This window comes from Botryllus schlosseri, chromosome 16 (genome assembly GCF_051294905.1).
Source record: "Botryllus schlosseri isolate E-star chromosome 16, Bs_hap1, whole genome shotgun sequence".
Taxonomy (NCBI): Eukaryota; Metazoa; Chordata; class Ascidiacea; order Stolidobranchia; family Styelidae; genus Botryllus; species Botryllus schlosseri.
Genome location: NC_137251.1, coordinates 9,890,772 through 9,917,284, shown reverse-complemented (window position 1 = coordinate 9,917,284; position 26,513 = coordinate 9,890,772). Strand labels below are relative to the sequence as shown.

Sequence of the window (26,513 nt, the reverse complement as noted above, 5' to 3'; positions counted from 1 at the left end):
CTGTACTCGTGCTACCATCATTGAATTCTCTTGCAATTTTCAAAATTAGTTTGAAATATGGATAACTATAGTGCAATATCGCCTGGAACGTATTGAATATCTCGCTAAATCGTTGACCAAATCCATTAGACAAGTATCTGAAAATACCTTTATATCCACATTTAATTATATATGGCTAGTAATAATCATATAAATGCAAGAAGAATGTGGCTGAAACTTCTGTTACGACTTTTCCACGATTCCCAGCCTACGGATGTATTTCGCGACATTCAAGTATAGCTTTCAATGAGACTGACTTCTCTATTATGAGCTTGTTTTTGTAAACAACAGTTGAACATTGCCTCGGGACTTTACAGAAATTCGGCATCGTTACCTTGAAAATGCATGAGATTGTTCATCATTTTCAGTTAATGTAAGAATCATTGTAAACAGACAGGCTATTTCAGAACTTTACGTTGGGAATCGATGAATAGAAAATCGTCCAATACGCATGAGGTCAATCCGTCGTGATGAAGTCGCGGATATTTATTTATGCTCTTTTGGCTATCATTTGTCTTCAAAAGGTTTTGGCAGCGAAAAAAGGTAACGACACAATTTTAGCATAAACTATCATCTTGCCTTTAGACGATATGCATCCACAATAATAAAGATTCGTAAAGCTATAGATATACGGATTGAATGATTTCTGAAAGTTAACAGACGAGAGCGATGAAGTAGAATCGATGAATGATTGAATATCTGTGCGCCCAGGGTTTATGTTCTAATAAAAACGAGAGAATTCAAACATATGCAAATGCTGTAGGCAGAAATTCCAAGATTGTTGCAATTTATCTCGTACCATGTATTAATATGATTATGAGGTAAATTGCAATGCGCTCGCCAGTTGATTCATTGCAGACTGATGTCGCCATGAGCAGATAAAGTCAGTTGGTATTTCGCTCTCTCACGTCATTTCGTTTATAGGCTCAAAGAATTGCAAGAGAAAACTGCAACTGGTAGAAGAGGGTAGAAAATGCAAGAAAGCATGTAGAAATAGGAAAGACTGCGGCGGGAAGTCAAAGCGATGCCTATGCGATGACGTCTGTGGGAAGAGCTGCATTAACAAAGGTGAGTGACGTTGCCGAACTTGAAATTGTCTCGTTCTTGGTCTACGATGCCACCAAAAATACGGATGGATGCTACGTTGCAGAGACTGTATGCCCGGAGCCAGAGGAAGTTATCAACGGAAGATTAAAATGGAACACTACCACTTACGGTTCTGTTCTCGAATATATTTGCGATGATACCTATCTGCTTGAAGGGTCATCAACGAGAGTCTGTCGATCCGACCGAAAATGGAGCGGTAGCTCTCCGAAATGCTCTGGTAACTATTTCATTTGACACCATTGCAGAAGGTTTATCTAGCAGGGGTGGGCAACCTGCGGCCGTAGAAGGAGATTTGTGTTGCCGTTGACACGTAATTCAATTAGTATGTGTTGGCGGCCGTCGACATGACAATTGAATTTACGAATTGACTCCCGAATTTTTGAGAAATTAATTTATCTTGAGAGATGTAATTGATCTTGAATTTTTTTTGTGCTACGCGCGATTCAATGCGAATTCATTTTCGATTGTAATATAATAGTGCCCTTTGCAATCTGAGCCCCAGAGTACAGATGCGAACAGAGGAGGAAAGCTACGCACCCCATATAGAAATACCAATTTGGAATCGTGTGCTTCTCACGAAAGAAATTTGTTTCTGGTACGTTTGCGAGATTCCAATATCTTACCAATATACCGACAATGTGATGGGAGGTCAAGAAATCACAGCATGCAACAAAGTGACTAATAACAATTGGCATATGTGCATCATCATTTATAACTTGCCCTAATTTTTCGAAAACACCCCTTTCGTCAACTCTACCGGTTAATCTGATCACATGGGCTGAGAAAGGATAAGTAGGCTATTTTAAAGTAATATGTGAAACTACCGATATAAATGATGAAATTCATTCGTGAATCTGAAAAAAACTTTGGTCTCAGTAATTATTCATTACATGACCATTGGCAAAAAGTAGATTAGTGCTACGTTCACCGGAAACGGACATGGACTGTATATATAACATGGGTATTTGATGTCCAATTAGTTCATTGCGACTATGTCCTGGAATGCGGCGGTAGGCTACAGAAGTAATCGAAATGCGGCCGTGAACAGCAAAAACGTTGCCCACCCCTGAATTCTAGACCAGTGTTTCCCAAAGTTTTCCGTGCTCCCTCCCCCTTGGACAACGAATTAACTATCAGCGCCCCCAGTCCCCACACCACGCCTAAATAATAAAATAGAAGTTGCTCTGCATTTATTACAACTAATAATGAGTTAGATGAATCTGGTGTAATGTCATCGTTCTCATGTATTGGGTTTGCGTTTTGATACAAGCAAAATCTCTAAGTCAAGTCGGCTTCTGCTCTGAGTCAGAAGCTTTGTTACGAGTGTCACGACACTATAAAAACAGATTCTATCTAATATTAGCCTGGAATGGCAATGAGGAAAAACTACAATGTATTAGCTGCTCACTCATCTCATGCTCGGAAACTACGCAGCGGTTTGCTTTTAAGCCTACATGTCCTCCGTTTTCTCTCTGCGCCCCCTTACTGCCACATTTATAGTCAGCTTCTGTCCCCAATCGCCCATTCATTGCGAGCGCCTATTTCATGTTTGCCAACGCCCACAGGGGACGCTGGCGCCCACTTTGAGAACCACTGATCTAGGCTTATCTAAGTTTATCTAGGCCCCTTCTCGCCATCAGATCGTCGCAAGCAGCGTCTTATAAAGGCGTATAAATGGGCCGTGGTATACTAAAAGAGGGCAAATATGCAATCATAATCCAGAATATCGGCCTGGTGTATATGAGCATTGTAGGTAAAAGCACCATGAATACCACAGACAGCATTGCGGAACGGCCACGAGGATGGAAACCTTTGTTGCTTATTGAATTTACGATTGGATCGAGAACAAACATAACAATATTTCCGACCTGAGGCTCGTGGCCCCGTGATATTTTATTGGATATTTGTCTCTGCGTAGAATAATCTTTTGCAACAAAACTCTGTGGAATGTATTGGTCGATATCAAACAATTAGCTTCCAACTTGATTACGCCAATGATATTTAGCATTCTTAATATAAAAACGTTCTTTTCATCAGCTGGATGCTCTCGTCCTCCGAGACTGGGCGTTTCCTACGCAATAACAGAAGGAGATCTGTTAAGAGTTGGATCGACTGTGACTTACAGATGCAGATTTGGTATTTGACATTGTTATTGGTAACGCACTGCCTGAGAAAATCCCTATGCGTTTTGAAGGATATACTATCACCGGGGATGCAGTATCTGAATGCTTGATTAATCGAACGTGGTCGCAACCGAAGCATTTATGTGTGTTACGTAATTGCGGTGATCCGGGAAGTCCAGTCAACGGTTATATTGAAGGCAATGAGTTTAATTTCGGGGATTGGATTACTTACCGCTGCAACCAAGGTAACGATTTGCGGTAACGTGGTAGATTTTCTGGTGCGGTAGCAGATGCCAGTGGCGCATCACCCGCATGCTTGGAGCTCTATAGTAAATTGATGTATTGCAGGATATGTTATTGATGATACACGAGCGATAAAACGATACTGCTCCTCATCAGGACAATGGTCTGGGGAGCCTCGCACATGTTCAAGTAAGAATTTGAGCGTGATAGCGATCCGCTTCCAAATATGACATTGAGAAACATTCGTTCTTATTTCTCGATTGTCAATGTAGATATTTAGGGATAGCCGGCAGGACTCCATGGCTATTCAGTGTCGGACAGCAAATACTTTACATATGGTCGGTAAATAGCAAGTATAGATCTTCCCACTAGACAGTTTGCTCTGCTTGTGGTTGGTATCAGTTGCAAACGCGAATGCAACGATTATACTGTGCATGTAGCATGTAAATTCCACATATTATGTCAGATATGGATAGATGTTATTGCTCGTATCAAATTTTTCCTCAATCCAGAGCTGAAATGCGAAGAACCAAAGGACCCTGTTAATGGCTACGTGGAGAAATCTGGAATATCTCTGGAATTCCAAAGTGTGATACGGTACAGATGTAATCAGGGCTATCGCATTGTGGGGAGGGCTCAAGGAGAGTGCAATGCGAATGGAAATTGGGGTATAATGCCCAAATGTATGGGTGAGTCTTTCCCCTATATTTTCGCTATATTGCAGATATATATCGGCAGCTGTGCTCCAGCAACCTACACTGAGACATCCCTGGGCCAAGAAATGTATTATGCAGCTCAGTGACCCCGAGATGTCATAAAAACCAGAATTATATTACGTGTAATGAATAATACGGAGTGATAACATGAGTAGGACATAATGAAATATCATGGCATGCAAAATCGACCCCATGGCAATAATGTTGATTAAACGATACTATACAGCCCAATCCGCACCGTGGTTTTCCAATGTAATGTCATTATAGCTAGAGTTCATGGGGTTGGTTGACTATTGCGCTAAGGGATTCGCGTATATTTCGCAGCTAAGATTAAAACGTGGTGACATATCACTACGAGATATCACCACCAAATTTGGTGCAGGTTTTACCGTCGTATACTCAGGTTATCTATATAGTCAGGTTATCTAACATATAAATTATATTACCAGTTGACGTGAATTGCAATTTTGATTCTGGTTCATACTCTATGTGCGGATACGAAAACGTCGGAGCAAACCTGTGGGAGCGAAATTTACTCCAGCGAAATACACGCTCGGGAAATCCCAGTAAGTGCAGCAGAATGTTGTTTCCCAATGTTACGCAGATCTGAATATATGAAATGAATATGCCTTTCAAATAAAAATTAGGGTGATGGGCACATGAGAAAAATATTGACATAACATAACGTTGCGCGATAATGTGTGTCGCTTTCATCCGACATAGCATCCGATTGATATGGACATATCAGCCTATGGCAATATCGAAGTCAATATATCTTCATGATATGCATCCCGAGCTTCATCGATCCAGGAGAATTAATTTTATCGAGCTGTAAACTGCTTATATATATTAAGATAATGCAGTAGAAATATTTTATGATATATAAATATGTTGATTGTGAAGGTTATGAAATTCTACTCTTATATACACTAACAGCTTTCAGTTACATTCCTTAAGTAGCTAATCGAAGAAATGTGTAATGAAAGTCGCATGTGTCTGCCATACCTCTTCTGTCAGAGCTCTACTGTACAGATTGTGATTTACATCTATGAACTGAAATACAGAGTAGCAGGAATGGCAGGGATCCACTGTTGCTCCCCAAACCCTCCTATCGGAGGGGAAAATCCCGGTTGGGAGATATATCAGACATGATCCTGTCATACCGTACCGACTGCTATTGATGATGTGATAGAAAATCATTTTTCAAATTGATAGAATTATATAGCCTAAAAATTATCGATGCCAGATTCCTATTTTCAATTCAGTTGGTAAGCATTCCACCAGGTTACATCATTCGAGCCGCAGGCGCGCAAGCGATACTTCGTTCACCAGAGATAATATCGGAAGAGTCCCACTGTTTCAAGTTCCACTATCTCATCAGACGGATTAGAAACAAAGAAAGCGTGACCATAACATCCAAAAATGGGTAATCCAAAGCTTGATTTGTACCATAGATACACGACATATTAATTGCGAGTAGCTTGATCTAAAATTGCGGAAATGTATACTTCTGCCTTGGTCGAATACCGATGATTTGTAAATTGCGCAACCAGACTAACGGCGAACCACGTCCATAAACAGTGAGCGCGTTATCGGACGACTATGGCCTGGAGAATACAGACATCAATGGACCAGTCAGCAACTTACTATTAGTCCTGATCGCGGAGTCGTGCAGTACGAAGTAAGAATGAACGATGATCGGGCAGATGTCGATGTGGATGATATTTCTCTTGAAACAGGATCATGCGGTAAGTTTAGCGCCCAACGAAGCAATGATAGCTTAATATTAATTGATGTAAGCCACGACACATGGAGAAGAGACGATATAGGTAGGGGTATAGTCAGTAACGACGTACTTTTTGTGGTGAGATACCGTATAGTGCTGGTGTGGGTCCGTGGACATATGAGCATGCGACATTACAGCATGCGAGATTGCGAGACTTCGGCATGCGACAATTTGGCATGCGACACATGAGCATGTGGGTTAAATTACGGGTTAGGGGTAGGTTAGGGTTGGATTGATGGTTGGGTTAGGGTTAGGCTTTAGGTTAGGTTAGGCTAGGTTAGGTTAGGTTAGGCTATGTTTCGGGTTAGGGTGAGTTTTTGGGTTATACAGTCGGATGCTGAAGTGACGCATGCTGATGTGTTCCATGCTGAACTGTCGTTTTCCATTGTGTCGCATGCTCATATGTCGGGCAACCGCCGGTGTGGTATCATCCACATCCACACTCCACAGCTGCAACGCCAATATAGGTTGCTAGTTCTAGTCTGACCGGGGTCGACTCCAGAATCCCTTCCCAAGTGTTGGGGATTTATCTAGGCTCCTGCTAGGCATCGTATCCGCATGAGAGGTGTATTAAACGTCGAAATTACCTCAATATACGTTTATACCGTAAGGATGTGTAGCCGGTTGTGTATTGAATCAACTCAATTTATTTCACCTTTCTTATGTATACTATTCTACCATATTTTACTCTAATTATATAAACTGATTATGCAGTTCCATGTATATGCTAGCGATATAACGCTCTCTTGAAATAGGCTAATAATTATATGTAAATTTGTTGCTTAGTCTGTTCATCAATCATCTTGCAAAATGCGATGCACTCGACTCAAATAGAACTCGTATTTTGAAATCCGACTTTACCTGACTTGACTCGAGTCAAAATGAGCAATGACTCGAGGTCATATGTTTATATCTATCGTCTGCTATATCGGCACAACAACTTATTCGATACGATTTGTGACTCGAAGGTATAGTCATTTGTTCCCGAAACTGCTATACACCCTCGCGGTTTCCACGCTTATATACGACTAAAATCGTATCCTTTTTGTTATTACAGAAAGTAATTGCAATCCAGAACCCTGCATGAATGAAGGTGTTTGCATCGACAGGGTCCGGAATTTCACTTGCTTATGCAACCGGTTCTACCGGGGGCCACTTTGTGAAGTTGGTTAGTATGCAATACGCGTGGTATTCTATGCAAACATCATTAACTGCCAATATGGCTTCTATAGGACACCCCACAAACAAAAAAATTATCCTCGTGTGAAGATTCTCGGATTATGGATATAATATAAGACCTTGATGGCTTCCACACCCTGTTTAACGTCCACTTGTATGAATATAACTTTATTATAGTTACACGAGCTTTCGGAGCTCTGCTCCTTCATCAGGTGATAAAGCGAAAGTAACGCAAAAAGAGCAACGCAAAAAGATTTTGAATTTGAACATATACATATTATGACATCATAGTGGGTGAGAACTTTTCAGATTCCAAAATCGTGTACTTTATGACATCATAGGCACAAAGATGTAGTATATATTTATAGATTACTAACCTACGGAGGTTTGTAATCTATAATATATTAAAAACGCATGAAGTAAGCTGTGCTCCTAAAATTGGTTACGATATAAGGTGTTTGTAGTATAATACACGTGCAGAAAAGTGTCAATTAAAGTATTACATGGTGCAGTGAGACATGCACCATCTATATTCAGTCCTTGTCGGAATGTATCAAATTTGTCGATATATTTTTGTTCAGTAGCCTTGCGTAGAGTAGAGTCTTCAATGTTCCCGACCAATACGTTGATTATCATGTCGCTCTCCGAGTGTCCAGCCGAAGAAAAATGTTCACCGACAGGCTTGCATTTGTTGCCTTTCGATATATCATGTCGATGTCCATTTACTCTCTTGTGGAGAGGTTGACTGTTCTCTCCAACGTACCATGCATTGGTACATCCTTTTCGGCAGCGAATCAAGTATATCAAATGACTTGATTTGCGAGTGAAATGGCCTTTGGTGTTGTGCTTGGCATGTCCTCTTGTAATCACGCTATTATTATTGAGAATAGCACACGTCTTGCATGACGATTTTCCGCAATTTTCCACGCCGTTTTTTTGTCTTGACCGGGGTAGTCTGCTATTCACTAAAATGTTACGCAAGCTGCGTGGTTGTCGTATGGCTAAAATAGGCCTCCTCGGGAATACTTCATTGCATTTTGGATCATTATTAAGTATTCGCTGATATTTTCGCAAAATCTTGCGGATCCTTTCTGCTCCCGGAAAATAAGTCGTGACCAGAGGCACTCTGCGATCTCGTGCTTCCTCATTGTTATTCCGACTGCAATCAAGGAGTTCTTCACGTGGTACATTGAGAGCCTTCTTTATTTGAGTCTTTATTAGCTGTTGGTCGTAGCCAGATTTGGTTAGTTCATTTCTCAAAACTTCCAGTGATCATTTTTGTCCTCTTCCTTTGAGCAGATTTTTTGTATTCGAAGGGCTTTGCTACATTATTGCTTTTTTTGCAGTGTAACGGATGGAAACTATGGTAATTTAAAATCTTACCGAAGTCAGTTGGGTTGCGGTAGAGTGACGTGAAAACACGGCCTTCTTCGATGTTGACGAGCGTGTCGAGGAAGGGAACTGCAATCATTGAGTTTTCCATAGTTAGGCGAATATTAGGGTGGAAATGGTTTATGGCCTCGTGAAACGTTTGTAGAGACCGTTCGCCATGGGTCCATATCATAAATATGTCGTCGATGTACCGCGTGTAAAATATAGGCCACAATGTTTGAGTCTCCATGAAATCCTTCTCAAAATGGTGCATGAAAAGGTTCGCGTATTGCTTAGCAAATTTCGTGTCCATTGCCGTGCCTTGAAGCTGTAGAAAGATGTCTTGGTTAAATTTGAACGTGTTGTGCGTCAGGGTGAAGCCGATTAGTTCCATGATGATGTTTTTCAAGGGATGTCCACTTTCTACAAGAGATCTTTCGACAGCTTCCATGCCATCTTTATGCGGAATACTCGTATATACTGGGATGATACGTCCATGGTGACTAACATCGTTCCTGATTTCAAGTGATTGACGTTCTTGAGTTTGTTTAAGAAGTCCGTGGTGTCACGACAAAAACTTGTGTATTTTTCACCAGCGGTTTAAGATGTTTCTCCGCGTATCCGGATATGTTTTCCGTTAGGGTTTTGTTGCACGACACGATGGGACATCCAGGCAGATTTGGTTTGTGTAATTTCGGTAGGAGATAGAAGCGGCCGAGAGAAGGATCAGAAGGGAAATTGATCTTCGATTTTTCATCTTCCTTCATATCCAAAGATTTTATAATTTCTTTCAACTGTTTTGTATGTTCCTTCGTCGGATCGTTACATAATTTTTGATATGAATTGGAGTCGTTCAGCTGTCTGTAACCTTCTGCTACATAATCTTTCAAGTCCATAACGACCACCTTCCCTCCTTTATCGGCTGGCTTGATTACGATGTTGTCATCGTGTTTAAGTTCTGCGATAGCCCTTTTCTGCCCCTTCGCAAGATTGTCGTTGTAGTTGCTATTCAGATGTTTAGACTTACTGATGAATGTAGCGTTAATTTGATTATGGAAACTTTCTAGATATCCGTCCAAATTATTGTTTTCACCGTGAGGTGCCCTCCATTTTATGTTTTTACTGGGCTTCTTGCTAATTTGTTCAATTGTTTCGTCCCCATTCTGAGATACTTCATTTTTGGAATTGATGTCATAAAAATGGAACTCGTTTCTCATTCTCCTGTCAAATTCATCGGCATCTCCGGCTAGTACGTAAGGATCGAGTTTTTGGGTAGGGCAGAATTTCAAATTAATACTAAGAACATCGATTTGAGTTTTACTAGACAGATTAGCAACGGCTGTACCCGATTCATTGCTTCTAGCTGTTGCGCCCGGTGGCAGTGAAATTTCGGATTTCTTTCTTTCCAGTACCAATTACGTTATTTTTTTTCCTCCTTGTGGAGTATCATATTTTTGGCTTCGTTTGTCGAAATTTCTTTCACCAATTCACGCAAATCTCGTTGTGACTGGTGATCGGTAACTAAATTTATGGTACATTCAATCTCGTACCTGAACTTTTCCCTGCTCCTATAATGAATTTCAGTCAGATGTGACATTAATTTCTTCGACATTCGCCGAGCCAAGTTTTCCGAGTACGTTGTCTTGAAAGTGTTGCGCAAAGGATTATGAATTCGTAGACCCTTTGGAATGAGGTCGCGCTTTTTGCATTCGGGTGCAAGTCTCACTACACCATGTAATACTTTAATTGACACTTTTCTGTACGTGTATTATACTACAAACACTTTATATCGTATCTAATTTTAGGAGCACAGCTTACTTCATGGTGTCTAATATATACTACATCTTTGTGCCTATGACGTCATAAAGTACACGATTCTGGAATCTGGAAAGTTCTCACTCACTATGATGTCATAATATGTATATGTTCAAATTCAAAATCTTTTTGCGTTGCTCTTTTTGCGTTACTTTCGCTTGATCACCTGATGAAGGAGCAGAGCTCCGAAAGCTCGTGTAACTATAATAAAGTTATATTCATACCAGTGGACGTTAAACAGGGTGTGGAAGCCATCAAGGTGTTATGTTTATATATACCGTCTGCTATCGGCACAACAACTGATATAATGGAGACAAATAAGAAGCAGTTCTGTCAATGCGACTATCTCCGTGTTTGATAGCTGTAGAGTCTCTTTTCATTTTCAGAGATTTTATGTCCCCCACTCACACAATTGCAGCATGGAAGAATTTCTGTAACTCCGAAAACTGAAAAATTCCGGCCGGGTACTTTGGTGCGGTTTGAGTGCAACAAAAACTATCGGCTTAAATCTGGTCCTAGGGATGTAAAATGCAATGAAGACGGCGCATGGTCGGATTCCAGGAAACCACGATGCACAGGTTTTGCAAACGTTATGGAATTTTTGAAATATGTTGGTGAACTATACCCTGGTCCAGCTGTCCTAGGATGACGTATCAGAATCTTCTATTCGGGGCTATGCATGCGTCCCTATAGTACACTTATGATTGCAGTTGTAGCCTACGTGTAGCCTACATAGTCGAGACTCACATATGATGAATAGGATCAGCGATTCACCTGCTCTGCAGTATTAGTAACGTCATTGTGATTAATTCGTTAAGCGGAAACGTGTTATTTATGTCTCATTGTATAACTTCATTGCTACTACAATATTTTAGTCGCATGCAATTTAGTTTCATGTTGGGAGTGATCGAATCGATATTGAATAACTGCTACTTTTATTTTCAGAGATTTTATGCCCCTCCTTCACACCGATACAGAATGGACATATCGACATGGCTCCAAATTCCAGGAAATTATGGCCAGGGACTGTGGCGCGATTTACGTGCGACAAAAACTATCGTCTCGTCGAAGGACCCGAGGAGATAACGTGCAATAGCGTCGGCGCATGGTCGGATCACAGGAAACCACGTTGCAAAGGTTGTGCTCAGTTTAGTAATTTGAAATGTCGTAGTGGGTGGTGATATAGAAGTAGAATATATAAAATCCTCGAATATAAATAATGTTTTGATTTTATAATTCGAATAACCTCTGGGATAATCATGTTTGCAATATTAACATTTCCGTAACCACGATGTAGCCTACCCAAGTAATGACACAAATCGAGATTGATTAAAATCTATTATTTGAGCGGACATGCATGTTTTACAATGAACATTGAACACGGACGACGCAGGCCATACTTCGCAGAATATCAATATTGCGTCATCATCGCGATTATTTTGGAAAGGATTAGGCGTTCATTATCGTGACAACTGTATCGAATCTTACAGATCCCACTCATATCGCGTTAAGGGTCAGTTTAAGTCAGGGGTGGGCAATTATTTTCTTCTGTGGGCAAAATGAGAAGTAGAAAATACGTTGCTGGGCCGATTGAAAATTTGTAGCCATATTCTCCAGCGTCTTTCAATTTTATTTCTAAATTACATTGTTAATAAATGCTGCTGAGTGAATGTGTTGGTGTTAAGTAATGAGAAAGCGGCGGTGGATTAAAAAAATATCTATTTGCCGTCATGATTCGAAATAATGTCAAACATGATACATTTTTAGCTTTCTTTAGAACCCTATCCACGTTCTTCTATTAAGATACTAAAACAGTGGGTCTCAAACTTATTTTTAGACACGCCCTCCTTTATGATAGTGAAAAATTTCGCGCCCACCCCTTTTTATGGTATCACAACATATTAAAAAGAGCAACCAGCATGCCATCGATTCCGACGGATAGTTTGATGGCATGGAAGGTTATGGTTGTTGATGAGAGAATTCTGTAATATCAAAGTCGGACAATAAACTATAAGCCAGGGTTAAATCGCGCGAAGCGCGAAAAAGCTTTTCATTTAACTTCAGCTTCGCGCCTCTCTTCAGATGCATTCACGCCCCTCGGTTCGAGAACCACTGCACTGAAATGTATATGGGATAGTACAAAACTTGTCTTGGTTGCTGCATTCCGAACAGTGTGCAGCTCAAATAGGCTTGATGTTTAGCGAAGTTTGCAGTTTTTCTCAAATTAGCCCTCCCTTGACCGAGTGTTTCGGGCTCGGCAAAAACTAAAAGGACGGGTTTACCCCCAACTCCTGTACACAAATATATAGTGCTCTCTAAACCTTCTTTGAGTTTCAGCTTTCGTCTTTCTCTTTTTGACATGTCCGTTCATCCTTTATGGGTGATAGATATGATGAGTCATATAGTAATCACGAGCACCGATTGACTTGTTTTTCGAATTAGGGATTTGGAAACACCTCACGTAACAATTTAAAACACGTATAGCCTACCCGTATAATGCGTAATGTGGCAATGACAACAAAGAAGGTTCGACCTAAACTATATGGAAATAGTGATTTTTTGTGAATATAATTGTTACTAATACTTTGCAACATTGCCTTTATTTTGAATCTGGATTAGGCATGGAAGGTAGGCAGGAGCTAGGCTTGAGACGTGACATATTGATGAAGTCAATATCCTACAGAGTGATGCAGTCAAAATCCTATATTCGCCAGGACACTTCAATGACCAGAGTCTTTATGTCAAAGCCAAATGAATATTAATTTGATATAATAACATTGATCAGAGGTTTGAGATATTCTGGCATTACAGAAATACTTTGCGATGACGTCGAAGCACCTACTGGAGGAGAAAGGACATTCTCGAATAGAAAATCGAGATTATCGATCGGGACTGTCGTTACCTTCAAATGTCCTACCTGGATGCATATTAATGGTGGTCCAAAAATTATGGTGTGCAAAAACAGCGGTGGCGTCGGTATGTGGTCGAGCGATCGAAGACCAATATGCAAAAGTAAGAAATAATACAGAGTCGTACAAGCGAAATTTTTGTCGTCATTACATATGTGCAAGTGGGCCGTGTATACGTAAAGCAATTATAGCATTGGCATCATATGCGAGTCCTACCAATTCTCATAGAACTGCTGTTCTTTATTCAGAAAAATACACCCCAAGAAGCACTACCGAGTGTCCTAAAAAGTTTACACTTTTTAACACCACGTGTTATAGAGTGTTTGCTGTTACGAAGCAGTTTGAAGATGCGGCATCGATGTGCGCCGCTCATGACACGAACTTGGCAATAATTAGAAGCGAGCAAGAGCGAAGTCGGGTCGATCGGCTCATATCAACTAGAAAGTTTTATTATGTCGGTGCTACCGACGCTGGAAGTAAACAGATCATGTGGTCAAACGCGGAGAAATTGGTTAAAATTTCCAGCGAGACTTACGTGGGAGTTAAAAAACGAAACGACATCAGCACTCTTTCACGATGCGTCGCAATGGTTCGACATAAGCAAGACAAACAGAAACGAATCTTATTCCAGTCGTTGGAATGCGGTCTTCCGTTGTCATTCATATGTCAGACCTTTGCACTTCGAGTACAACCAGTCACACTGAATGTACAGCCACCGACCCGACTATCAGTTGATGGTGTTTACCGACCACTCGCTGGCGTTACATATTCCGGCAGTCCTGTGTATGAAAAAAGTCCTTCTGGACGACATCTGTATCGCACAACTGAAGGTAACGTACAGATCGTCTTTTCGTTTCCTACGTATTTATCACTCCAGGTTGATCGCAAAGACTTAATTCACAGGGTGGGAGATTGGAAGCTTCAATGTGAAATATACTACTCACAATCCCGAAAAAACTATCTTACAAACGACAACGAATGCAAGTTTACCCCATGAAATCACAGAGCCTTGGCTCGCTGGGGCTGGGCTAAAAAGGCATTTTTCGGACAAAACAACAGTTAATATTACCGTATTCGGTGAGTTTGCGCGCAAGTCACATATCCGACTTGCTAGGTCGCCATCTACGACAAAACAGCAATGATTTTTACACATTTCGATTCAGATCGTTGGGGTGAATGGAACAATTGGAGCCGATGTTCGACAACTTGTGGAAGCGGCAGTCGATCAAGATCCAGAAAATGCCTGGAAGGCGTGCGGTCGAATGGATTCGGTGATTGCCCGGGGAGCCATGAACAACAGGAGACTTGCAACGCGAAAGTCTGCATCAAAAGTATGCTAGAGGCGACTTGATTTACCAATCAATCTAAGTAACTATATTATTGCTTCTGCGTACTTCGGTTAGCGGAATGGGGAGAATGGACTTCGTGGGGGGAATGCAGTCGAACCTGTGGAGGCGGAGAACGATCGAAATCTCGCGTGTGCGTCAGAGACATTGACGGAGAGGAATTTTGTGAAGGAAAGGAACAAATGAAAGAGACATGTTCCGTGCAGGATTGTAATTCAGGTTAACAACTCATGCCCTACACTAGATCAAATCATTGACTAGAGCTAGCAGCTATTGTTAGGAATACATTGTAACGGGGCGCCACCGATAGAGAGTGGTGACGTGATGCATATAGACAAATCTTGTTCTTGTTGTCAAGTAGGGATGGCAAAATCGAGTACTTTAGTGATTCGATTCTGAATAGAGATTCGATTTCGAGTCGAGTATTCAGGTATCACTTATTACGACGCTAGAACAGAATAAATGACTTGGAAAGTTCAAATATGAGCATTCTATGCGACGACGATAAATATAATGCCAATACTACATCACATTAAAGATAATTTGGTATTTTCCGAATACATACCTATATTTAGTTACACACTGTGACAAAGATGTCGGTTGATCACGACTTCACAGATATGTCATTCTCACAAACGTGCGCAAATTTTTACTACACGTGGGCTACACATACTTACTAGCCCCCTACTCAGTACTCATATGCATCGATACCACCAATTGGGGTTCAAGGCTTCCACAATGGATAAAATACCTCTTGGTGACAATGAGCGTATATCAATTTGGTGCTCTAGAAATAGCATCTCACTACTCGACTCGAATCATTGGGTTTAATACTAGATTCAGATTCGATTTCTCGAATCATTGAGTCCAGCCCTGTTGAAGAGTTCAGTCTCTAGGAGGTACGGTCTACGGCTAAGGTGGGCAAACTACATCTCGCGGGCCGCGAAAGGCTCAATAATCGTATTTAAAATATTTGAAAAAATGCGCAGTAAAAATCTAATTGCTGCAATGACTCGATTAAACTCTTTCACATTATAATTGACCATGGTAATTTAAGTTATATTCTAACTACAGTATATTTTTATTTTATTTCTGGTTCGATAGCCCGACCTCAAGGCCCACGCATTTTAAAAGGTTTCAATTGCTAAACATCACAGAAATTCAAAACGGAAATGACATGACTCAGTCCACGAGTGCTTTTCTTTACAAACTGGTTACTGAGGACGGTCCACTTATATATTATCTCCATATTTCTTCGGTCACTATATGACATTGGTTCTCAAACTGGTGGGCGTGGAAGAATCTGAAAGTAGGCGCGAAGCTGCAGTGAACTGAAAAATTTTTGCCTCCAATTCGCGGTTATTGCTATGTCTAATGTCCGAATTTCATATTAGATAATTCTCTCGTCTACAGTCAAAACCGTTGGGATTACTAGCATTCTGATTTCTCTCTTGGTTATTCTGTGATATCACGATAAAGGGGGCGCGAAATTATCCACGATCATAAGGGCGGCGTATCTAATAAAGTTCGTAAACCACTATGCTATATGATTAAATAACAATATTGCCTTTTGGCTAAGAATCTCAATTTAATACAGTGCGGCCCGCGAGCTCAAAAGTTTGCCCACCACTGGTATACGGGATGGACTTTGTGTGGTCGAGTGGTCGTGTAGCTGTGCTGCGATCCTAGTATATTGAAGAGTTAAGTACTAATACTAACACGGACACAGCATGAGCAGTGAGCACCGAGCAGTGGCTTAAACTAAGGGCAACATTTTCTTTCTTTGCTCCTTGCTGGTTTTTAAAATTATGACTTTATTTGTCGCCCCTCGTCGCTCGCACGTTTTCATCATGTCTACGCCTACGGGCAAAGCAGTGATTCCCAAACTGTGTGCCGCGGCACATTATAGTGTGCGGCCAGAGATTCTCAGGTGGGCCGAAAATCTTTTTGGAATCTGGGAGAAGAACTGTATATTATTATTTAAAATAAGACATACCAGCACATGCTACTCATCAGCGCATCAACTGTTTCAATAGCTGATGACTGTTTACGTGCGACCATACCTATTAAACCATTCATGACATTACCGATAGTAGAGTAATTGACAAGGCATAATTGGGCTGCTTTGTCTCGAAGGAAGTTTTTGATTCGTTTCGTGCTTTTGATGAATCAACTCAAAAATAAAAAGTCGTCCAGCAAATCACGAGCACATTGCATGCTCTCCAACTTACACTGTAAAATTACTTCGTAGTATTTGCTGTTATCAACTTTTGATAGGCATTTAATCCACAAAAGGATGAGTTTTGGCTGTATCTTGTCAAATCCTATTCCATGATATGTGAAAAAGCAATTGAAAAAATGATCATTTGCATCTTCATGCACCTACATATCATTTCTGCTTTGACTGAAATTAAAAGCTGTAAGCGAGAGAAACTATAGGAATTGACAATGAAATGTGGGTATATTTGTCGACAATGCAAAGCCAATTTAGTCATGCATATGCTCGTAGAATCAGGAGGTATGCATCCTATCATAAACGCGAGGAAATATGCAACTTTTATGTACACGTGCCACGAGCATTTTATAAATTTCCAAGTGAGCCACGAGCCGTAAAAGTTTAGGAACCACTGGGGTAGAGTGTTAAAAATTAAAAGCATTAAAATCAGATTTTTAAAACATGTGCCGCGTTTAAAACATGTTTTATTGTGTTTTTATGTTTGTTCCAACTATCATCAGCAGGCCATTTTTTGACATGTCAGAATAAGTCAAAATTTTGTCAAAATTGTAGCGTTAGGTCAAAAAATTGTCAAAACTGTTTGCAAAGTCAACATTTGTTTGCCACCTGCATTTCGTTCGTATCGCAGATGTGTGCACTGTCGATAAAACATAGCCGATATACAGGCTATGGATGAACTTATCATTTGACATTTTACAGCTTGTAGCCTACTTTACAGCCTTGCGGATGTAGACGGCCTATTGTCTGCTCATTGTGAATCATAAACGTTCAAATGAGACAAATAGGTTGGCATGGTGTTATGCTCAACGCACAGCAATATCCCAACTGAAGCAAGACTGCGTGTGCATTGGTTCTTATATCAAGAAGTGCATGATGAAAAATTGTGATATAGACAACATTGTTAGAATGAAGCAAGACGGAGTGTCACCAGCCGTTGTTGAGTGTTGCCAGCACAACAACGGTTGAGTGTTCTTTCTTCATTCTTGGCAAGCTACTCAGTAGGGACAGACACTTTCTACCCGATAATGTGGGAAAGTATCGTTAGTTGTACTACAACAAATTTTAATTATTTATAACATATGCGGGATGTAACTACTGGAATTCTTCATAGGTCTTCTTCGTCATTCTTCGTTAAAATACAGCTTTTTCTTGTAAAAATTTGTCAGTTTTCAAGTCAAAAAAATATTTCCAGACCAAACTACTTCGTATACGGACTGACAGTTCCAACCAGAAATGAAGATAAGTAGTACAATTCTAACATCATGTTGGAAAACACGTAATTTACAGACATGATGATCTTAATACAGGTCTTATAGCATCATCGTCGTCGAAGCATCTCCGTCGTCAAAGCATCTCGATGGTGCAGGCGAAAAAGAATATCAGCTCTCGCTCTCCCTATAATCCCCACCAAAAGGAGCTCGGTCAGCGTGAACTGTTAATCTGGAATTATTCATATCCCTGTATGAGTGTATATCCAATGATATCCATGACCGGATACCGGAAGACGCGTCCCAAAATTAGCCCAAAACAATAACATGAAATCAAACAAAAATTTCATCAGGTTTTGTTACCTAGTCTATCAGTGATCGTCATGGTGCATTGTGCGCTATTGCAGTAAATTCATTCATAAGTTTGTGATCGCGCTCGGTGATAATGTATGTAGGATTCGATATACCGCGTGCAAGACACATCTATTGCGCATGCTATTCCCAATTCCACATATTAGGCTTATGGGCCAACAACTGCTATTGTTAAAATGCGACCCTGGCTGTGGGAGTGAGATGTTCTCTTTTTATGTTATTTTATCAAATATCTCATTTTCATATGTATTTCTCCTTTTTCAATCGCTGCTGTAATGCTATTTTTCAGCAATTTACAATTGGACAAGACTGCCATCATCGCAGTATGAATATACAGTGTTTTATTCGCCTGAAACTGAACGAAATTGGCAAATTGAATGCGGAAACGAAAATGGAGTCTTAGCAAGCATCGCTACGAGCGCAGAAGTTGAATTTCTTCGCCAGATGCTCGGTGACGTACACTGTAACAGCGATTCAGCTTATGCGGAATGGAAAATAAGATTCGAATTCGAAAATACGAACAATGGAAGTTCGAAAAATACCGAAAACGGATTTACGAATGAAGATACTCAATCCCATAATGCCAGTGACAACAGCAGTAAAGGCTACAAGAACGTACAATGTTATTATATACACCATTCCTGCGACAACAAAACGCTCTCCCACTCCATAGCAAATTGCTCGGAGAACTTGTCAAATGGATTTCTTTGTCAAAGAGGTTAGTGTGGCCTACAGTCACTCTTGACATGTGGGATTGGATGTACCCAGAGGTGGTCAAAATAGCCAAGAAAGCTACTCAAGTAGAAGTAGAAGTACCGACGCAACAATCTACTCAAGTACAAGCAGAAGTAGAAATTTTGATAGCAACCTAAAACTACTTGAAGTACAAGTAGAATTTGCTGAATTTAAATCTAGTCTAGTAGGTAAGTAAGCAAATAAGTAAGTAAGTAGTTTTGTAAACGGTCATAATACGTTCGCATGGACCTTCAAAAGCTGCAAATTGAGCTATGAGTAAGGTGCACAAAGCTTCATGCCAATGCACATTGAAGCGTCCCTGAAGGTATAAATTTCCGACAGCATGAGAATTCGACCGCATCATGAGATGCAAATGATATTTTTGCTACAGAAATGAGATACTGATTTTTTGTTTACTCGAACATCCCGATTTAGAAAATGTTATGGCCTGTTTTCTCACCCATATTACGGCCTTTAGTTTAGTCCAAGAGCAATACGGGGAAGTTGTATGGATAAGATGTTAACACTTTGCGCGATTCATATACGATGATAAAAAATATGGCGTAACGTAAAAATGCCATATCGTGTAATTGTATTTTCCGAAAATAGGTGGCGATGCTACGCTCGCTTTTAAACTTGAACATGCATGTTCTCCAGACAAAGGTACTGAAACTAATTAGAACTCTAAGTAATGATACTGCGAATTGAATGAGAAATATCAATACTACTTCAGAACAGCGAAAAATATATTTCATGTCTTTTGTCGAGACAATTTTAACGGTGGTCTGCGAAAACAGGTCTGACGCCTAAAAAAGTCAAAGCCAGCTTTTGCAGATTTGGGCTGCTAGAATACGATATGATGGGTAAATGCTAGATTGCGAAGCGGTAGTTTCAGAAGTCATGATGGGCCATATTTACTGTGATGGAATATGTCATATGGGTGACAATGCGGTGTGGAGGGAACCACGCAACCTGCTACCTAAATAATATTCCTTTTCGTGAAAACATATTTGCAACTCCATATCTACTTTGTGTGAATCGTGACGGAAATTCTGGGTTTGACTTAAATTTTCATAAAACTGAAAGTTAGCACTCCGTGAAAATAGCCGGAGAATTCCCCAGTTTCTCTTTCTAATTGGAGGGTTACACTGCTTCTACTTGACAAACTGAAAATAGCGAGAAGTAAGTAAATAGATCACAAAATATTACGAAGTAGAAGCAGCGAAAATTCCATCTATTTAAGTAAGTACCAGATAGAGGACTCCGCTACTGACCATCTCTGGACGTACCGTGTGCTACACACGGCATATTCAACACTCTCGCACGTACAAAGAAAAGTCGTATAGATGAGCAGTTCTTAGCCTTTCGTGCTCATAACTCCAGGAGCTGCGAAATGTTCTCATTGGAGATGTGAGAAGGCTCGCTATTTGATAACGTTTGCAAAATCGATAAATTAATATTATGATTCGGGTATTGAAATTATACGCGCCTTGCCACTGAGAGCAATACTGTCAACGTAGACTATTGCTTCGACACTACATTACCGCCTTGGAATCCTTGAAATCTAGATTAGTCGTAACATATCATCCGAAACATGCTGCACAGAAGTACTTAAGCGACTTATTTCTTAATATTTAGGCGCCATATGGAACGGAATTACGTGATGCGTATATGACCCTACATAAAACGGCTTTGAAGCAGGCTTAAATGTTGAATTGCTCTAGCTACTGGGCCTTCTTTTATCATACATTATCAAATCATAAACGAAGTGACCCCGTTAACAATAGCTGATGTCTTCATGTGGAAGATGTATGGCATGTAACGTTAAATAATAGATTAGCTATACTACTGCTGCAAGCTAGATAGACCATGCACAATAATCGGGAAAGCTATCGGCTGACATTAGTAATATGCCAGGATTGCCAGCACACCAAGTCAAGGTTTGAGCCAGGCATTGGATTACGCCATGTCTATTATTGTATCCGTATGGTTGCCAGGATAGACTACATTAAAACTGAGTAGGCTACCTCTACCGCATGCAAAGACTTGGTGATTATCGGGATATGGGACTTTTCTAACAAATGCAGAGATTTGATGATTGACCCATCTGTACGGAATCATCATTGGTACACAGATTTCCATGTTTATTCCCTATAATCCTTGAAAAAAAAACGCTTAAACCTAAAAAGGGGACCCTTCGACCAGGGGGGTGTGATACCACCCACCTCACCCACTCCAAAAGCCATACCAGTTACCACTGCATCCACGTATACTCGGTTTTGCTGAGATTTATTTATGACGGGATAAGTCGCCACTCTGATCGATGATTCTTTAGTTACCGACGGAATTTGCATTCAGTTATTTGTTTGCGTTGAAATACTTACAGGTTAGAATGGGCGAGATGTGGTGTTGTCTATGTTGACGTAAAACGACTGAAGGGAAATAAATGGACCAAATTAGGTGTGAAAGAATTTGTAATATACAGTTACCTGCCTTGTTTTAAAATCATTCCCCACCACCACAAATTATCTGACGACGACATAATGACGTCTATTCGCTAGTGCCGTGATAGTATTTGTAGCAGGATGGCTAAGTTCCAAAAACTTTCGAAACTCATCTATACAGATATTCAGTGTCCACCTGTTGATCCGCCCAGCTATGGTTTGATGACCAAAAGTCCGCCTAATCGTTTTTTTGGGCCAAGATCGGTGGTAACGTTTTCATGTGGAGAAGGTTTCTTTCTGCAGTCAGGACCGAGTTCAGTAACATGCGAACAAGACGGTCAATGGAGCAGCACGGAAAGACCCGTCTGTGTAGGTGTGTGAGCGTTACTACAATTGGGTGGTACTAGTACTAGCGTCTGGTTTTTGCATATACAACTATTTCAGGTGAATTTAGTCCATGGACGTCGTGGAGTAGCTGCTCTGCTACCTGCAACGGGGTTAGAACAAAAACCAGAAAATGTTTACGAGAAAACAACGCAACGATCCAAATTAATCGTGGTTGCGATGGCCCGGTAATATTCTTCGGACAATGTGGGGAGAGAGAATGCCCTACAGGTGAGAGTAGAACAAAGCGCATTGCAATAGGTATTGCCTTAAAATATCACCATATCTAATGTGGTCTATATCTGGCATTATGGTTCATTATGGTTACCTAAAACCATGTTCTAGTTTTACGTATACTCCTATAACGACATTATGTTGGCCCCAAGAAATCTTGGCTCGACGCCCGATATTCGATTTGGAATTGAATGACCCTGTTGCACCATGTTAAGAATTGGTTCATTGGAATCTCTACTTTGCTCTCTTTGCCGGTATCCTGACACCACTGAACATTTTTTGATCCGCTGCCCAAAATATGAGTTCCATCGTAGTTTCCTTGTTGCGAAATGTGGTGAATTGAATGTTAATTTCTGTATTGTGTATTCTGTATTCTGTATTATCCTTACCGAGGACAAATTCTCCCATTCACCATCGAATTCGTGTTGTCCTGCAACCAGCATTTGTGAATGGCCGTGACTGTTCTATTTTTCCACCGTTCCGAAATTTCGTTTTCTGGCCTGGATAGTTTTTCGCGGGTCTGAAATGCTATTTTACAATATTATGCCTTCTATAAAGGCCTATTACGTACGACATCATTGACTGCTTTTCATTTCTTCGTACGTAATTTATGACCGTGATGAAAAAGACCAACAGGATATAAGCAACAACAACAACCCTGTTATACCCGATTTTTGTCCAGTCCACTTTCTGAGGTGATAGTCCGTTACTCTGATCGATGATTCTTTTGTTACCTACGAAATTTGCACTCAGGAATTTGTTTGCGACGAAATAGTGACAGACGAGAATGACCACGAGTAATGCGACCCGAATTGACTCTGCTTTCCAATAACAGCCTTCTAATCGGATATGACTCTAAGGCCGGATTATTGGGGATTTTGATAGGGGAATTGTACACCAGTGAATTGGAGGTGTCTCCTTTCAAAATTGCAAGATGAATCTTCGTGACTAACTCAGAATGACTAATGACTAGGACAATTTTTGCAACTTCATTCAATTTTCCATTTAAGCATTTTATCAAGTATAGCGCAAAATGTGAACAACACGCTATAAAACTATTTCTAGTATGCTGGTTCTATTCTTTTTGATTTGCACAACAAAAGGCTATGTAATGTCTGCATCTCAGCATTGTCTATGACGCAACTGTTAGCTTGCCAGATAGAAGTTCAACAACCCCAGCTACGCACAATAGGGCTCGAACTAAACTTGAAGTGGAAGTATGACTTGGGTTTCGACCAAGCCCGCGCGACCGGAAACAGGTTGATAAATGACCAAGCAACTTCATGCTCTGTGGAACGAGGTTTTAGCATGCTACGCATACTGTTGGCAACGATCGTGATTTATTCCCAGACATTGTGGGGGAACATTTGGACTATATGCAAAATGATCGATTAATTAATTCACTGTCGTTTGAGTTTGATGTCTTTTCCCAATACACCACCAGTCGAGGCAGCCCAAAATTACACTTTCACTGGGTCACCTTTTTCCGGCTACTGAATTTGTTTGCTGCAATGCCTTGGATGAAGTTTGCAGACCTCTGGGCTTTTAGTGTGGTATTTGACCTATTTTGGGGGATGGGAGGGGTGGATTGTCGCTTTGCTGCTGGGCTTTTTTCGAAAACTGAGTCCCGCATTGCGTTATTTTCTTGCTGCGTAACGGCAAAAAAATGTAATTTTCGGAGGTCTTGTCACGCCGACTGTGAAATGAGAAAGTATCAAATTTGACAACTCTGCAGGAGCTGACAGCGATATACTGTCATGAAGGTTTCAAACTAAGAAACAAACATGAAAATGTATGCATGTTCGACGGAATAGCCAAGAAAGAAACGGAACAAGCAGACACCATGCAATTCTTTAACTGTTGGGTTATACAACGGAACCTTTCGACTATCTCATACCTAAATAATTTAAAGAACTTGTGCAAAATGCAACTTTTTACTGCAACTTTTGTTGAAATTAAGAGTATAACTTTCTCTAGATTTTAGTGCAACAAAGTTTGATTTACTAACGACCCTATCCATAGGCATACAATCTTGGAAACACTTATTATAAAGTCGCGATGATACAGGGTCTATTTCAAGCGGTTCTCATAATAATTGCAGTCACAAATGTAATGCAATATCAACGCGAAACTACCTTACCGTATACACTTTGTGTTTGTAAACTAAGGTAGTTTTGTGACGCAAAGTGGAAAAGGTAAGTAGTTTTGAAAACAAACTGTTTAACTTGAAATGGAAGTAGTCTAAAAGCATAACCATAAAACGAAGTTTAATTGGTCAGTAAACGAGAAGGGGATATATAAATTTTGTCATAAAACGGCTGAATGGGGATAAGTGGGACAATTTGAGTGCATAAGAATAGAATATACATTTATCGGCCTTGTTATAAAATCGTACCCCTGCAGATCACTTGGAGACGCCGACATAGTGACGTAATTGTAATCATAGCATGAGGACCAATTTACGGAAAAACTCATAACTCAATTCCATTTAGATATTCAGTGTCCACCTGTCGGTCCGCTTAGCAACGGCGTGATGACCAAAACTCCGCCTACTCCTTCTTTTGCTCCAGAGTCAGTGGTAGAGCTCTCCTGCAACAAAGGCTTCTTTCTGCAGTCGGGGCCGAGCTCAATAACGTGTGAACAAAACGGCCAATGGAGCAGCTCGGAAAAAACCGTTTGTGCATGTGAGTAAGCATTACGGCATTGTGAACTGTAGGCTATAGCCTACTTGTGTTCACGTCTGTACTTGTCGATGCATGATTTGCACTTTAGCTGTATACACATCTACATCAGATGAATTCAGTCCATGGACGTCGTGGAGTAGGTGCACTGCTACTTGCGACGGGGTTAGAACCAAAACCAGAAAATGTTTACGAGAAAACGACGCAAGAATCGAAATTAACCTTGGCTGCATTGGCCCGGTAATGTTGACCGAAAAATGTGAGAAGAACGTATGTCCCACAGGTGAGAGTAGAATGTACTGTTGAGTGAGATAGACACCGAGCGAGATAGTGTAATGGTTATGCGTCCGGCTTCTCGAGCGGTAGGTCGTGGGTTCGATCCCCGGCCGGGTCATACCAAAGACTCGAAAATTGGTATCCGCAGCTATCCTGCTAGGCGCTCAGCAATTATGGATAGCATGGAGGAGAAAAAAACGGGGACGCAGACTAGATGACCTCATGGGGCCGTATCGCAACTCCGTCGTCAAAGCATCTCGATGGTGCAGGCGAAAAAGAATATCATATCTCTCTCTCTCTCTCTCTCTCACGTTAAGCCGCTGCGTGTTGACTCGAACGTCTGAATTTGGCCGAATCGAGAAACCTATACATTCCAAACTCGAAGATATCTTGTTTGAAGTAATAATAATCGGTATAGTTTTGATAGGACAACCAATAAATGAGCGTAATCTAACCGCCCAACTTCGAACCTCGGAAGAAGCCTATACTTCTTTGTCAATGATTATTGCATTTACTGAAAGTGCTAAATCCGATTCGCTCGAAAAGCCATATATTAGTACTTTCGTGCATCTTCCGTGGTGTAGTTATACGCAGACGCTAAAACTTGAATTTCACGTATTTCTTTTTTAGAAACGGGATGCCTAGCTGGGAATCTATGCATACCAAGGGATATCAACTTCCCTACAGTTTCAGAAGCATTGCAATCCTTAAGTCACCTGTTTGGAAAGCGGAGATAGGGACACTCAATCATACGCAACGAGGCTACGCTAATGTTATTGCATCCTGTTGATTACGATCATGAATCTAATGTAGTTTGGTTTGCTCTGGTGAAAATTGTTTTCTTATGTGTGACTTTACTACCGTTGTATATATGTAACGTTAGGATTACCATACGTCCTCTTTAAAGAGGATTTGTCCTCTTTTTTTACTTGTTTGAAACTGTCCTCGGAGGACGCCCTTTTGTCATCTTTTTTGAGAATTTTGGTCAAATTTACGGCCAAATTCGACTGAGATGCCGTAAATCAGCACCGAAGTAACGCTCCGACGGGTATATCGGGGACCGAGCCGGAAAGTTGACCTTCTTTTAGTCAACCATGGTGCCCCTGATAATGTAAATGAAAAAATCATTTTGGGCGCTGAGCGAGAAAGTTGACACTGTTTTTAGTCAACCGACCACGAAGTGGAAAGATTTACCATTGTTTCAGGATTTTCTTCCTAATTTGCAACTTTTAAAATTTGGAAAAAGTGTCTTCTTTTCAGATTTCCAAAATATGGTAACCCTATATGTAACGTGTAAAGAGCATAGAGA

At 40.6% G+C, this 26,513-nt stretch overlaps 2 protein-coding genes across 2 annotated transcripts in view; one reads left to right on the top strand and one right to left on the bottom strand.

Moving 5' to 3' along the window:
* LOC145458639 (uncharacterized) overlaps positions 1–26,513 on the bottom strand; it is a 144,490-nt gene that overhangs the window by 73,078 nt on the left and 44,899 nt on the right. The gene's annotated exons all lie outside the window — the stretch shown is intronic.
* LOC145458632 (uncharacterized) lies at positions 376–26,513 on the top strand. Its single transcript, XM_080337060.1, has 24 exons — positions 376–582; positions 964–1,107; positions 1,190–1,363; positions 3,184–3,282; positions 3,341–3,514; positions 3,618–3,701; positions 4,025–4,201; positions 4,678–4,794; positions 5,513–5,654; positions 5,810–5,976; positions 7,072–7,182; positions 10,766–10,957; positions 11,325–11,516; positions 13,191–13,391; positions 13,537–14,118; positions 14,192–14,365; positions 14,452–14,619; positions 14,692–14,853; positions 18,740–19,168; positions 21,811–22,002; positions 22,074–22,244; positions 24,740–24,931; positions 25,041–25,211; positions 25,835–26,513. The coding sequence occupies exons 1-24, from the start codon at positions 510–512 to the stop codon at positions 25,939–25,941; spliced, it is 4,395 nt and encodes a 1,464-aa protein (XP_080193186.1). The 5' UTR covers positions 376–509; the 3' UTR covers positions 25,942–26,513.

Excerpts from the sequence above, each read along its gene's own strand:
- LOC145458632 (XM_080337060.1), top strand. The coding sequence starts at position 510 with ATGAAGTCGCGGATATTTATTTATGCTCTTTTGGCTATCATTTGTCTT. Across the intron at positions 7,183-10,765 it reads GGGGCCACTTTGTGAAGTTG|AGATTTTATGTCCCCCACTC; the intron begins GTTAGTATGCAA and ends TTTCATTTTCAG. Across the intron at positions 22,003-22,073 it reads GGAAAGACCCGTCTGTGTAG|GTGAATTTAGTCCATGGACG; the intron begins GTGTGTGAGCGT and ends CAACTATTTCAG.